Source organism: Euprymna scolopes, chromosome 15 (genome assembly GCF_053919585.1).
Source record: "Euprymna scolopes isolate OS-2025 chromosome 15, ASM5391958v1, whole genome shotgun sequence".
Lineage (NCBI taxonomy): Eukaryota > Metazoa > Mollusca > Cephalopoda > Sepiida > Sepiolidae > Euprymna > Euprymna scolopes.
The window spans coordinates 107,812,132-107,828,925 of record NC_136496.1 but is presented as its reverse complement, the minus strand read 5'-3'; the positions used below and the strand labels follow the sequence as shown (position 1 = coordinate 107,828,925).

Here is a 16,794-nt window from a genome sequence, read left to right as displayed (position 1 = left end):
ACCTGAAAGGATGACCTATACCAGATCTTTTGCTAACGTATCTAACAAAATGGTTTTCGATCCTGACCAGAAATGATGACCTATACCAGATCTGTTGCCAACGTATCTAGCAAAATGGTTTTCTATCCTGATCTGGAATGATGACCTATACCAGATTTGTTGCCAACGTATCTAACAAAATGGTTTTCGATCCTGATCTGAAATGATGACCTATACCAGATCTGTTGCCAACGTATCTAACAAAATAGTTTTCGATCCTGACCTGAAATGATGACCTATACCAGATCTGTTGCCAACGTATCTAACAAAATGGTTTTCGATCCTGACCAGAAATGATGACCTATAACAGATCTGTTGCCAACGTATCTAACAAAATGGTTTTCGATCCTGATCTGAAATGATGACCTATACCAGATCTGTGTCCAACGTATCTAACAAAATGGTTTTCGATCCTGATCTGAAATGATGACCTATACCAGATCTGTTGCCAACGTATCTAACAAAATGGTTTTCGATCCTGACCTGAAATGATGACCTATACCAGATCTGTTGCCAACGTATCTAACAAAATGGTGTTGGATCCTGACCTTAAATTACGACCTATTTTAGATCTGTTGCCAACGTATCTAACAAAATGGTTTTCGATCCTGACCTGAAATTATGACCTATACCAGATCTGTTGCCAACGTATCTAACAAAAAGGTTTTCGATCCTGATCTGAAATGATTACCTATACCGGATCTGTTGCCAACGTATCTAACAAAATTTTTTTCGATCGTGACCTGAAATGATGACCTATACCAGATCTGTGTCCAACGTATCTAACAAAATGGTTTTCGATCCTGACCTGAAATGATGACCTATACCAGATCTGTTGCGAACGTATCTAACAAAATGGTTGTAGATCCTGATCTGAAATGATGACCTATACCAGATCTGTTGCCAACGTATCTAACAAAATGGTTTTCGATCCTGACGTAAAATGATGACCTATACCAGATCTGTTGCCAACGTATCTAACAAAATGGTTTTCGATCCTGACCTGAAATGATGACCTCTACCAGATTTGTTGCCAACGTATCTAACAAAATGGTTTTCGATCCTGACCTGAAATGATGACCTATACCAGATCTGTTGCGAACGTATCTAACAAAATGGTTTTCGATCCTGATCTGAAATGATGACCTATACCAGATCTGTTGCCAACGTATCTAACAAAATGGTTTTCGATCCTGATCTGAAATGATGACCTATACCAGATCTGTTGCCAACGTATCTAACAAAATGGTTTTCGATCCTGATCTGAAATGATGACCTATACCAGATCTTTTGCCAACGTATCTAACAAAATAGTTTTCGATCCTGACCTGAAAGGATGACCTATACCAGATCTGTTGCCAACGTATCTAACAAAATGGTTTTCGATCCTGACCAGAAATGATGACATATAACAGATCTGTTGCCAACGTATCTAACAAAATGGTTTTCTTTCCTGATCTGAAATGATGACCTATACCAGATCTGTTGCCAACGTATCTAACAAAATGGTGTCGTATCCTGACCTTAAATGATTACCTATTCCAGATCTGTTGCCAACGTATCTAACAAAATGGTTTTCGATCCTCACCTGAAATTATGACCTATACCAGATCTGTTGCCAACGTATCTAACGTAAAGGTTTTCGATCCTGATCTGAAATGATTACCTATACCGGATCTGTTGCCAACGTATCTAACAAAATTTTTTTCGATCGTGACCTGAAATGATGACCTATACCAGATCTGTGTCCAACGTATCTAACAAAATGGTTTTCGATCCTGACCTGAAATGATGACCTATACCAGATCTGTTGCCAACGTATCTAACAAAATGGTTTTCGATCCTGATCTGAAATGATTACCTATACCAGATCTGTTGCCAACGTATCTAACAAAATGGTTTTCAATCCTGATCTGAAATGATGACCTATACCAGATCTGTGTCCAACGTATCTAACAAAATGGTGTTTGATCCTGACCTAAAATGATAACCTATACCAGATCTGTTGCCAACGTATTTAACAAAATGGTTTTCGATCCTGACCTGAAATGATGACCTATACCAGATCTGTTGCCAACTTATCTAACAACATGGTTTTCGATCCTGACCTGAAATGATGAACAATACCAGATCTGTTGCCAACGTATCTAACAAAATAATTTTCGATACTGACCTGAAATGATGACCTATACCAGATCTGTTGCCAACGTATCTAACAAAATGGTTTTTGATCCTGATCTGAAATGATGACCTATACCAGATCTGTTGCCAACGTATCTAACAAAATGGTTTTCGATCCTGACCTGAAATGATGACCTAGACCAGATTTGTTGCCAACGTGTCTAACAAAATAATTTTCGATCCTGACCAGAAATGATGACCTATACCAGATCTGTTGCCAACGTGTCTAACAAAATAGTTTTCGGTCCTGACCAGAAATGATGGCCTATACTAGATATGTTGCCAACGTATCTAACAAAATGGTTTTCGATACTGACCTGAAATGATGACCTATACCAGATCTGTTGCCAACGTATCTAACAAAATGGTTTTCGATCCTGATCTGAAATGATGACATATACCAGATCTGTTGCCAACGTATCTAACAAAATGGTTTTCGATCCTGATCTGAAATGATGACCTATATCAGATCTGTGTCCAACGTATCTTACAAAATGGTTTTCGATCCTGACCTGAAATGATGACCTATACCAGATCTGTTGCCAACGTATCTAACAAAATTGTTTTCGATCCTGATCTTAAATGATGACCTATACCAGATCTGTTTCAAACGTATCTAACAAAATGGTTTTCGATCCTGACCTGAAATGATGACCTATACCAGATCTGTTGCCAATGTATCTAACAAAATTGTTTTCGATCCTGATCTTAAATGATGACATATACCAGATCTGTTGCCAACGTATCTAACAAAATGGTTTTCGATCCTGACCTAAAATGATAACTTATACCAGATCTGTTGCCAACGTATCTAACAAAATGGTTTTCGATCCTGACCTGAAATGATGACCTATACCAGATCTGTTTCCAACGTATCTAACAAAATGGTTTTCGATCCTGATCTGAAATTATGACCTATATCAGATCTGTTGCCAACGTATCTAACAAAATGGTTTTCGATCCTGACCTGAAATGATGACCTATACCAGATCTGTTGCCAACGTATCTAACAAAATGGTTTTCGATCCTGATCTGAAATGATGACCTATACCAGATCTGTTGCCAACGTATCTAACAAAATGGTTTTCGATCCTGACCAGAAATGATGAACTATACAAGATCTGTTGCCAACGTGTTTAACAAAATAGTTTTCGATCCTGACCAGAAATGATGACCTATACCAGATCTGTTGCCAACGTGTCTAACAAAATGGTTTTCGATCCTGATCTGAAATGATGACCTATACCAGATCTGTGTCCAACGTATCTAACAAAATGGTTTTCGATCCTGATCTGAAATGATGACCTATACCAGATCTGTTGCCAACGTATCTAACAAAATGGTTGTAGATCCTGATCTGAAATGATGACCTATACCAGATCTGTTGCCAACGTATCTAACAAAATGGTTTTCGATCCTGACCTGAAATGATGACCTATACCAGATCTGTTGCCAACGTATCTAACAAAATAGTGTTGGATCCTGACCTTAAATGATGACCTCTTCCAGATCTGTTGCCAACGTATCTAACGTAAAGGTTTTCTATCCTGATCTGAAATGATTACCTATACTGGATCTGTTGCCAACGTATCTAACAATATTTTTTTCGATCGTGACCTGAAATGATGACCTATACCAGATCTGTGTCCAACGTATCTAACAAAATGGTTTTCGATCCTGACCTGAAATGATGACCTATACCAGATCTGTTGCCAACGTATCTAACAAAATGGTTTTCGATCCTGACCTGAAATGATGACCTCTACCAGATTTGTTGCCAACGTATCTAACAAAATGGTTTTCGATAGTGACCTGAAATTATGACCTATACCAGATCTGTTTTCAACGTATCTAACAAAATGGTTTTCGATCCTGATCTGAAATGATTACCTATACCAGATCTGTTGCCAACGTATCTAACAAAATGGTTTTCAATCCTGATCTGAAATGATGACCTATACCAGATCTGTGTCCAACGTATCTAACAAAATTGTGTTTGATCCTGACCTAAAATGATAACCTATACCAGATCTGTTGCCAACTTATCTAACAACATGGTTTTCGATCCTGACCTGAAATGATGAACTATACCAGATCTGTTGCCAACGTATCTAACAAAATAATTTTCGATACTGACCTGAAATGATGACCTATACCAGATCTGTTGCCAACGTATCTAACAAAATGGTTTTTGATCCTGATCTGAAATGATGACCTATACCAGATCTGTTGCCAACGTATCTAACAAAATTGTTTTCGATCCTGATCTGAAATGATGACCTATACCAGATCTGTTTTCAACGTATCTAACAAAATGGTTTTCGATCCTGACCTGAAATGATGACCTATACCAGATCTGTTGCCAATGTATCTAACAAAATTGTTTTCGATCCTGATCTTAAATGATGACATATACCAGATCTGTTGCCAACGTATCTAACAAAATGGTTTTCGATCCTGACCTAAAAGGATAACTTATACCAGATCTGTTGCCAACGTATCTAACAACATGGTTTTCGATCCTGACCTGAAATGATGACCTATACCAGATCTGTTTCCAACGTATCTAACAAAATTGTTTTCGATCCTGATCTGAAATGATGACCTATATCAGATCTGTTGCCAACGTATCTAACAAAATGGTTTTCGATCCTGACCTAAAAGGATAACTTATACCAGATCTGTTGCCAACGTATCTAACAACATGGTTTTTGATCCTTACCTGAAATGATGACCTATACCAGATCTGTTGCCAACGTATCTAACAAAATGGTTTTCTATCCTGACCAGAAATGATGAACTATACAAGATCTGTTGCCAACGTGTTTAACAAAATAGTTTTCGATCCTGATCTGGAATGATGACCTATACCAGATCTGTGTCCAACGTATCTAACAAAATGGTTTTCGATCCTGACCTGAAATGATGACCTATACCAGATCTGTTGCCAATGTATCTAACAAAATTGTTTTCGATCCTGATCTTAAATGATGACATATACCAGATCTGTTGCCAACGTATCTAACAAAATGGTTTTCGATCCTGACCTAAAAGGATAACTTATACCAGATCTGTTGCCAACGTATCTAACAACATGGTTTTCGATCCTGACATGAAATGATGACCTATACCGGATCTGTTGCCAACGTATCTAACAAAATGGTTTTCGATCCTGATCTGAAATGATGACCTATATCAGATCTGTTGCCAACGTATCTAACAAAATGGTTTTTGATCCTTACCTGAAATGATGACCTATACCAGATCTGTTGCCAACGTATCTAACAAAATGGTTTTCGATCCTGACCAGAAATGATGAACTATACAAGATCTGTTGCCAACGTGTTTAACAAAATAGTTTTCGATCCTGATCTGGAATGATGACCTATACCAGATCTGTGTCCAACGTATCTAACAAAATGGTTTTCGATCCTGATCTGAAATGATGACCTATACCAGATCTGTTGCCAACGTATCTAACAAAATGGTTGTAGATCCTGATCTGAAATGATGACCTATACCAGATCTTTTGCCAACGTATCTAACAAAATGGTTTTCGATCCTGACCTGAAATGATGACCTATACCAGATCTGTTGCCAACGTATCTAACAAAATGGTGTTGGATCCTGACCTTAAATTATGACCTATTCCAGATCTGTTGCCAACGTATCTAACAAAATGGTTTTCGATCCTGACCTGAAATTATGACCTATACCAGATCTGTTGCCAACGTATCTAACGTAAAGGTTTTCGATCCTGATCTGAAATGATTACCTATACCGGATCTGTTGCCAACGTATCGAACAAAATTTTTTTCGATCGTGACCTGAAATGATGACCTATACCAGATCTGTGTCCAACGTATCTAACAAAATGGTTTTCGATCCTGACCTGAAATGATGACCTATACCAGATCTGTGTCCAACGTATCTAACAAAATGGTTTTCGATCCTGACCTGAAATGATGACCTATACCAGATCTGTTGCCAACGTATCTAACAAAATGGTTTTCGATCCTGACCTGAAATGATGACCTCTACCAGATTTGTTGCCAACGTATCTAACAAAATGGTTTTCGATAGTGACCTGAAATTATGACCTATACCAGATCTGTTGCCAACGTATCTAACAAAATGGTTTTCGATCCTGATCTGAAATGATTACCTATACCAGATCTGTTGCCAACGTATCTAACAAAATGGTTTTCAATCCTGATCTGAAATGATGACCTATACCAGATCTGTGTCCAACGTATCTAACAAAATTGTGTTTGATCCTGACCTAAAATGATAACCTATACCAGATCTGTTGCCAACTTATCTAACAACATGGTTTTCGATCCTGACCTGAAATGATGAACTATACCAGATCTGTTGCCAACGTATCTAACAAAATAATTTTCGATACTGACCTGAAATGATGACCTATACCAGATCTGTTGCCAACGTATCTAACAAAATGGTTTTTGATCCTGATCTGAAATGATGACCTATACCAGATCTGTAGCCAACGTATCTAACAAAATTGTTTTCGATCCTGATCTGAAATGATGACCTATACCAGATCTGTTTTCAACGTATCTAACAAAATGGTTTTCGATCCTGACCTGAAATGATGACCTATACCAGATCTGTTGCCAATGTATCTAACAAAATTGTTTTCGATCCTGATCTTAAATGATGACATATACCAGATCTGTTGCCAACGTATCTAACAAAATGGTTTTCGATCCTGACCTAAAAGGATAACTTATACCAGATCTGTTGCCAACGTATCTAACAACATGGTTTTCGATCCTGACCTGAAATGATGACCTATACCAGATCTGTTTCCAACGTATCTAACAAAATGGTTTTCGATCCTGATCTGAAATGATGACCTATATCAGATCTGTTGCCAACGTATCTAACAAAATGGTTTTTGATCCTGACCTAAAATGATGACCTATACCAGATCTGTTGCCAACGTATCTAACAAAATGGTTTTCGATCCTGACCAGAAATGATGAACTATACAAGATCTGTTGCCAACGTGTTTAACAAAATAGTTTTCGATCCTGATCTGGAATGATGACCTATACCAGATCTGTTGCCAACGTGTCTAACAAAATGGTTTTCGATCCTGATCTGAAATGATGACCTATACCAGATCTGTTGCCAACGTATCTAACAAAATGGTTTTCGATCCTGATCTGAAATTATGACCTATACCAGATCTGTTGCCAACGTATCTAACAAAATGGTTTTCGATCCTGACCAGAAATGATGAACTATACAAGATCTGTTGCCAACGTGTTTAACAAAATAGTTTTCGATCCTGACCAGAAATGATGACCTATACCAGATCTGTTGCCAACGTGTCTAACAAAATGGTTTTCGATCCTGATCTGAAATGATGACCTATACCAGATCTGTGTCCAACGTATCTAACAAAATGGTTTTCGATCCTGATCTGAAATGATGACCTATACCAGATCTGTTGCCAACGTATCTAACAAAATGGTTTTCGATCCTGATCTGAAATTATGACCTATACCAGATCTGTTGCCAACGTATCTAACAAAATGGTTTTCGATCCTGACCAGAAATGATGAACTATACAAGATCTGTTGCCAACGTGTTTAACAAAATAGTTTTCGATCCTGACCAGAAATGATGACCTATACCAGATCTGTTGCCAACGTGTCTAACAAAATGGTTTTCGATCCTGATCTGAAATGATGACCTATACCAGATCTGTGTCCAACGTATCTAACAAAATGGTTTTCGATCCTGATCTGAAATGATGACCTATACCAGATCTGTTGCCAACGTATCTAACAAAATGGTTGTAGATCCTGATCTGAAATGATGACCTATACCAGATCTGTTGCCAACGTATCTAACAAAATGGTTTTCGATCCTGACCTGAAATGATGACCTATACCAGATCTGTTGCCAACGTATCTAACAAAATAGTGTTGGATCCTGACCTTAAATGATGACCTCTTCCAGATCTGTTGCCAACGTATCTAACGTAAAGGTTTTCTATCCTGATCTGAAATGATTACCTATACTGGATCTGTTGCCAACGTATCTAACAAAATTTTTTTCGATCGTGACCTGAAATGATGACCTATACCAGATCTGTGTCCAACGTATCTAACAAAATGGTTTTCGATCCTGACCTGAAATGATGACCTATACCAGATCTGTTGCCATCGTATCTAACAAAATGGTTTTCGATCCTGACCTGAAATGATGACCTCTACCAGATTTGTTGCCAACGTATCTAACAAAATGGTTTTCGATAGTGACCTGAAATTATGACCTATACCAGATCTGTTGCCAACGTATCTAACAAAATGGTTTTCGATCCTGATCTGAAATGATTACCTATACCAGATCTGTTGCCAACGTATCTAACAAAATGGTTTTCAATCCTGATCTGAAATGATGACCTATACCAGATCTGTGTCCAACGTATCTAACAAAATTGTGTTTGATCCTGACCTAAAATGATAACCTATACCAGATCTGTTGCCAACTTATCTAACAACATGGTTTTCGATCCTGACCTGAAATGATGAACTATACCAGATCTGTTGCCAACGTATCTAACAAAATAATTTTCGATACTGACCTGAAATGATGACCTATACCAGATCTGTTGCCAACGTATCTAACAAAATGGTTTTTGATCCTGATCTGAAATGATGACCTATACCAGATCTGTTGCCAACGTATCTAACAAAATTGTTTTCGATCCTGATCTGAAATGATGACCTATACCAGATCTGTTTTCAACGTATCTAACAAAATGGTTTTCGATCCTGACCTGAAATGATGACCTATACCAGATCTGTTGCCAATGTATCTAACAAAATTGTTTTCGATCCTGATCTTAAATGATGACATATACCAGATCTGTTGCCAACGTATCTAACAAAATGGTTTTCGATCCTGACCTAAAAGGATAACTTATACCAGATCTGTTGCCAACGTATCTAACAACATGGTTTTCGATCCTGACCTGAAATGATGACCTATACCGGATCTGTTGCCAACGTATCTAACAAAATGGTTTTCGATCCTGATCTGAAATGATGACCTATATCAGATCTGTTGCCAACGTATCTAACAAAATGGTTTTTGATCCTTACCTGAAATGATGACCTATACCAGATCTGTTGCCAACGTATCTAACAAAATGGTTTTCGATCCTGACCAGAAATGATGAACTATACAAGATCTGTTGCCAACGTGTTTAACAAAATAGTTTTCGATCCTGATCTGGAATGATGACCTATACCAGATCTGTTGCCAACGTGTCTAACAAAATGGTTTTCGATCCTGATCTGAAATGATGACCTATACCAGATCTGTGTCCAACGTATCTAACAAAATGGTTTTCGATCCTGATCTGAAATGATGACCTATACCAGATCTGTTTTCAACGTATCTAACAAAATGGTTGTAGATCCTGATCTGAAATGATGACCTATACCAGATCTTTTGCCAACGTATCTAACAAAATGGTTTTCGATCCTGACCTGAAATGATGACCTATACCAGATCTGTTGCCAACGTATCTAACAAAATGGTGTTGGATCCTGACCTTAAATTATGACCTATTCCAGATCTGTTGCCAACGTATCTAACAAAATGGTTTTCGATCCTGACCTGAAATGATGACCTATACCAGATCTGTTGCCAACGTATCTAACGTAAAGGTTTTCGATCCTGATCTGAAATGATTACCTATACCGGATCTGTTGCCAACGTATCGAACAAAATTTTTTTCGATCGTGACCTGAAATGATGACCTATACCAGATCTGTGTCCAACGTATCTAACAAAATGGTTTTCGATCCTGACCTGAAATGATGACCTATACCAGATCTGTTGCCAACGTATCTAACAAAATGGTTTTCGATCCTGACCTGAAATGATGACCTCTACCAGATTTGTTGCCAACGTATCTAACAAAATGGTTTTCGATAGTGACCTGAAATTATGACCTATACCAGATCTGTTGCCAACGTATCTAACAAAATGGTTTTCGATCCTGATCTGAAATGATTACCTATACCAGATCTGTTGCCAACGTATCTAACAAAATGGTTTTCAATCCTGATCTGAAATGATGACCTATACCAGATCTGTGTCCAACGTATCTAACAAAATTGTGTTTGATCCTGACCTAAAATGATAACCTATACCAGATCTGTTGCCAACTTATCTAACAACATGGTTTTCGATCCTGACCTGAAATGATGAACTATACCAGATCTGTTGCCAACGTATCTAACAAAATAATTTTCGATACTGACCTGAAATGATGACCTATACCAGATCTGTTGCCAACGTATCTAACAAAATGGTTTTTGATCCTGATCTGAAATGATGACCTATACCAGATCTGTTGCCAACGTATCTAACAAAATTGTTTTCGATCCTGATCTGAAATGATGACCTATACCAGATCTGTTTTCAACGTATCTAACAAAATGGTTTTCGATCCTGACCTGAAATGATGACCTATACCAGATCTGTTGCCAATGTATCTAACAAAATTGTTTTCGATCCTGATCTTAAATGATGACATATACCAGATCTGTTGCCAACGTATCTAACAAAATGGTTTTCGATCCTGACCTAAAAGGATAACTTATACCAGATCTGTTGCCAACGTATCTAACAACATGGTTTTCGATCCTGACCTGAAATGATGACCTATACCAGATCTGTTTCCAACGTATCTAACAAAATGGTTTTCGATCCTGATCTGAAATGATGACCTATATCAGATCTGTTGCCAACGTATCTAACAAAATGGTTTTTGATCCTGACCTGAAATGATGACCTATACCAGATCTGTTGCCAACGTATCTAACAAAATGGTTTTCGATCCTGACCAGAAATGATGAACTATACAAGATCTGTTGCCAACGTGTTTAACAAAATAGTTTTCGATCCTGATCTGGAATGATGACCTATACCAGATCTGTTGCCAACGTGTCTAACAAAATGGTTTTCGATCCTGATCTGAAATGATGACCTATACCAGATCTGTGTCCAACGTATCTAACAAAATGGTTTTCGATCCTGATCTGAAATGATGACCTATATCAGATCTGTTGCCAACGTATCTAACAAAATGGTTTTCGATCCTGATCTGAAATGATGACCTATACCAGATCTTTTGCCAACGTATCTAACAAAATGGTTTTCGATCCTGACCTGAAATGATGACCTATACCAGATCTGTTGCCAACGTATCTAACAAAATGGTGTTGGATCCTGACCTTAAATGATGACCTATTCCAGATCTGTTGCCAACGTATCTAACAAAATAATTTTCGATCCTGACCTGAAATTATGACCTATACCAGATCTGTTGCCAACGTATCTAACGTAAAGGTTTTCGATCCTGATCTGAAATGATTACCTATACCGGATCTGTTGCCAACGTATCGAACAAAATTTTTTTCGATCGTGACCTGAAATGATGACCTATACCAGATCTGTGTCCAACGTATCTAACAAAATGGTTTTCGATCCTGACCTGAAATGATGACCTATACCAGATCTGTTGCCAACGTATCTAACAAAATGGTTTTCGATCCTGACCTGCAATGATGACCTCTACCAGATTTGTTGCCAACGTATCTAACAAAATGGTTTTCGATAGTGACCTGAAATTATGACCTATACCAGATCTGTTGCCAACGTATCTAACAAAATTGTTTTCGATCCTGATCTGAAATGATTACCTATACCAGATCTGTTGCCAACGTATCTAACAAAATGGTTTTCAATCCTGATCTGAAATGATGACCTATACCAGATCTGTGTCCAACTTATCTAACAAAATGGTGTTTGATCCTGACCTAAAATGATAACCTATACCAGATCTGTTGCCAACGTATTTAACAAAATGGTTTTCGATCCTGACCTGAAATGATGACCTATACCAGATCTGTTGCCAACTTATCTAACAACATGGTTTTCGATCCTGACCTGAAATGATGAACTATACCAGATCTGTTGCCAACGTATCTAACAAAATAATTTTCGATACTGACCTTAAATGATGACCTATACCAGATCTGTTGCCAACGTATCTAACAAAATGGTTTTTGATCCTGATCTGAAATGATTACCTATACCAGATTTGTTGCCAACGTATCTAACAAAATGGTTTTCGATCCTGACCTGAAATGATGACCTATACCAGATCTGTTGCCAACGTATCTAACAAAATGGTTTTCGATCCTGATCTGAAATGATGACATATACCAGTTCTGTTGCCAACGTATCTAACAAAATGGTTTTCGATCCTGACGTCAAATGATGACCTATACCAGATCTGTTGCCAACGTATCTAACAAAATGGTTTTCGATCCTGATCTGAAATGATGACCTATATCAGATCTGTGTCCAACGTATCTAACAAAATGGTTTTCGATCCTGACCTGAAATGATGACCTATACCAGATCTGTTGCCAACGTATCTAACAAAATTGTTTTCGATCCTGATCTGAAATGATGACCTATACCAGATCTGTTTTCAACGTATCTAACAAAATGGTTTTAGATCCTGACCTGAAATGATGACATATACCAGATCTGTTGCCAACGTATCTAACAAAATGGTTTTCGATCCTGACCTAAAATGATAACTTATACCAGATCTGTTGCCAACGTATCTAACAAAATGGTTTTCGATCCTGACCTGAAATGATGACCTATACCAGATCTGTTGTCAACGTATCTAACAAAATGGTTTTCGATCCTGATCTGAAATGATGACCTATATCAGATCTGTTGCCAACGTATCTAACAAAATGGTTTTCGATCCTGACCTGAAATGATGACCTATACCAGATCTGTTGCCAACGTATGTAACAAAATGGTTTTCGATCCTGATCTGAAATGATGACCTATACCAGATCTGTGTCCAACGTATCTAACAAAATGGTTTTCGATCCTGACCAGAAATGATGAACTATACAAGATCTGTTGCCAACGTGTTTAACAAAATAGTTTTCGATCCTGACCAGAAATGATGACCTATACCAGATCTGTTTCCAACGTGTCTAACAAAATGGTTTTCGATCCTGATCTGAAATGATGACCTATACCAGATCTGTTGCCAACGTATCTAACAAAATGGTTTTCGATCCTGATCTGGAATGATGACCTTTACCAGATTTGTTGCCAACGTATCTAACAAAATGGTTTTCGATCCTGACCTGAAATGATGACCTATACCAGATCTGTTGCCAACGTATCTAACAAAATGGTTTTCGATCCTGACCTGAAATGATGACCTATACCAGATCTGTTTCCAACGTATCTAACAAAATGGTTTTCGATCCTGATACCAGATTTGTTGCCAAAATTGATGGAACAATTGTTGGATCATTCTACCACTCCAGGAAGTATGTCACTCCTAACGCAATTCTCTACATGAATTAGAGCCAAGTACATCTTAAGTTGGAGTACTGTTTCCACATCTGGGGTAAAGCTGCCAACAGTACCTAACTTTTGAATTCGAGTAGGTGAGGACCTTTTCATCTCCATACTTCCTCTTTTTTACAGTAGAGACGTTGCGAGTCTATCTCTTCTCTATCATTAATTTTATGCTAAGTGCTCTACTGAGCTTTGTCATCTTATTGTTTTTTTGCTGTTTTTTGTTTATTTTTTAGTTTGTTTAGAGAAAATTGCTTACGGCCATATCATGTTGTAAACACTGATTTTCATCCAATCACCAAGGTTAAGCAGTGTACTTGATCAGTACTTAGATGGGTGACCAGGTGCTGTAAGCATAAGAAAAAAGATACACACCAGTTCCCATTATATCACCAAAGTTAAGTGGCGTTTTGCCTGGTCAGTACTAAATGAGTGACCATTTGGGAATACCAAGTGCGTATGTGCTCTCCGCTTACCCCAGAATTGTTCCAGTCAGCCTGCAGTCCTCCTTACCACTGGAATCAGGCAGTGCCAACCCAGGAGATATATGGTTTTAAATTTGCACAACCCTTGCTTCACGACGGCATATACAGGCCCTTTTACAAGGGGTATCCATTGTTTCTCAAGACAGAACAGAGACCATTAATTAATTAGAGAAAATTAGTATTATCTGCATTATTCGGACTACTGTTCTAATTTTGAACGATATTCTCATAACGTTTTGTCTAATGTAATTTCTAACCTTCAGGTGCATTTGTCTGACATTCATCTGTTTATTCTATTTGTTGTGTTTTGTTGTTTGTTGTAGATATATCTTGAAATATATAAATTTCATTAAAAAATACATATTGAAGTATATAAATCTCATTAAAAATATATATTTAAATATATAAATTTCATTAAAAAATATATATTGAAGTATATAAATTTCATTAAAAATATATATTGAAATATATAAATTTCGTTAAAAATTAACAAAAATATATATCGAAATATATAAATTTAATCAAAGAATTCACAAAAATTCATATTGAAATATATAAATTTCATTAAAAATTCACAAAAATTAATACATTGAGATGTATAATTAAAATTGAACTATAATAAATGTTATTAAATATAAACAAAAATATATATATGTGTTCTTATGCTGATGAAGTTGCTGACGGCGTTTTTGATATCGCTAAGGTTTTTTAAACATTTCTCATGCAGAAAGTTGTTGAGATGCTCGAAAAAGTGCTAGTCGGTAGGTTAGAGGTTTGGAGAGTATGGTGGATGAAGCAGTGTTTCATTCGTTCAACTACTGCAGGGTCGGTTTATGAGGGGCGTGCAATAAGTAATGCCCCTGAACCATTTCTCATAGCAGTAGAGCAACGAAACTTGGCACAGTTATTAGTCTTTCTCTACATAGGAACTATCCAGAGTGATGCATTTCTCCCATCGTTTGATGCAGCTCTGGAGACCATACATAAATGTCATTAATATATATTGAAGTATATAAATTTTATTAAAAATATATATTGAAATATATAAATTTCGTTAAAAATTAACAAAAATATATATCGAAATATATAAATTTAATTAAAAAATTCACAAAAATTCATATTAAAATATATAAATTTCATTAAAAATTCACAAAAATTAATACATTGAGATGTATAATTAAAACTGAACTATAATAAATGTTATTAAAAATAAACAAAAAAATATATATGTGTTCTTATGCTGATGAAGTTGCTGACGGCGTTTTTGATATCGCTAAGGTTTTTTAAACATTTCTCATGCAGAAAGTTGTTGAGATGCTCGAAAAAGTGCTAGTCGATAGGTTAGAGGTTTGGAGAGTATGGTGGATGAAGCAGTGTTTCATTCGTTCAACTACTGCAGGGTCGGTTTATGAGGGGCGTGCAATAAGTAATGCCCCTGAACCATTTCTCATAGCAGTAGAGCAACGAAACTTGGCACAGTTATTAGTCTTTCTCTACATAGGAACTATCCAGAGTAATGCATTCCTCCCATCGTTTGATGCAGCTCTGGAGACCATACATAAATGTCATTAAAATGAACAATATTGAAATATATTTAAAAAAATGTTTAAATTAACAAAAAATGAGAAAAGTGGTTCTCTCCACTAAATTCTTTGTCAAAATGAACAATATTGAAATATATGTCATTAAAATTAACAAATATATGTCATTAAAATGAACAATATTGAAATATATGTCATTAAAATTAACAAATATATGTCATTAAAATGAACAAATATATGTCATTAAAATGAAATATATGTCATTAAAATGAACAATATTGAAATATATTTTAATTAACAAAAAATGAGAAAAGTACTTACTTAAGGTTCTCTCCACTAAATTCTTTGTCAAGAAACTTGCTAAACTGTTCGACGCCGGCTTGGTCTGTAAGAACCTCTTCAATGGTAAAACCCCACCGTTTTACACGACGAGGGGGTATATCTTTTGGATTCCTAAGAATATAAGAAAATACGAAAATCAAAACAGTTAAGAGAAGCAGATCAATATCAACGAAATCCCCCATCACCTGAAAAGTCTATCATTGGAATAGATTTGACATATAAGCGTGTCTGATAATTAGGGCTAGGACAACAGCATATTCTTTTCATTGTTTTAACCCTGGAGTGTGTATCTATTGATATCTTATATGCTTTTATATAGAGTGATATGGTTCTCTTTTGATTAACTGTGTCTAACTGTGTCGGATATATACCCGAGAGTCAAAACAATGAAAAGAATATTCTGTTGTCATAGCCCTACTGATAATGACTTCATCATGACGTCGTATTGTTAAAGAGCATCTCTCCTCTCTCTCTCTGGCTCTTTCATACTCTCTCTATTTTCTCTCTCTGTGTCTCTATTAGATAGTAGATCGAGAGAGACAGGGAGAGGGTGGGAGGAAGTCAGAGAGATATTTTTGTAGTTAATCCACGTTGCAGGAAGTGACGTTTCCTCTAACCGGATGTCATGTGATGCTACGTGGCAAGGTTGGTGAAACGTTGAGTCTCTCAGAAAATGCCGAGCCGAGCAGAAGTCTAAAATGGTTCTCTCCTAAGGGGGGAGATGCGCGCCCCAGACGGACGTGGTAGGT

General features: G+C 36.9%; 1 protein-coding gene across 7 annotated transcripts in view; it reads right to left on the bottom strand.

The window, feature by feature from the left end:
* LOC145294057 (regulator of G-protein signaling 7-like) overlaps positions 1-16,794 on the bottom strand; it is a 728,168-nt gene that overhangs the window by 194,798 nt on the left and 516,576 nt on the right. For all 7 annotated transcript variants that reach the window (XM_080141049.1, XM_080141054.1, XM_080141050.1 and 4 more), the window contains one exon: positions 16,025-16,156. In XM_080141049.1, the coding sequence (XP_079997175.1) occupies positions 16,025-16,156 (132 nt within the window). The remainder of the gene's footprint in view (positions 1-16,024; positions 16,157-16,794) is intronic.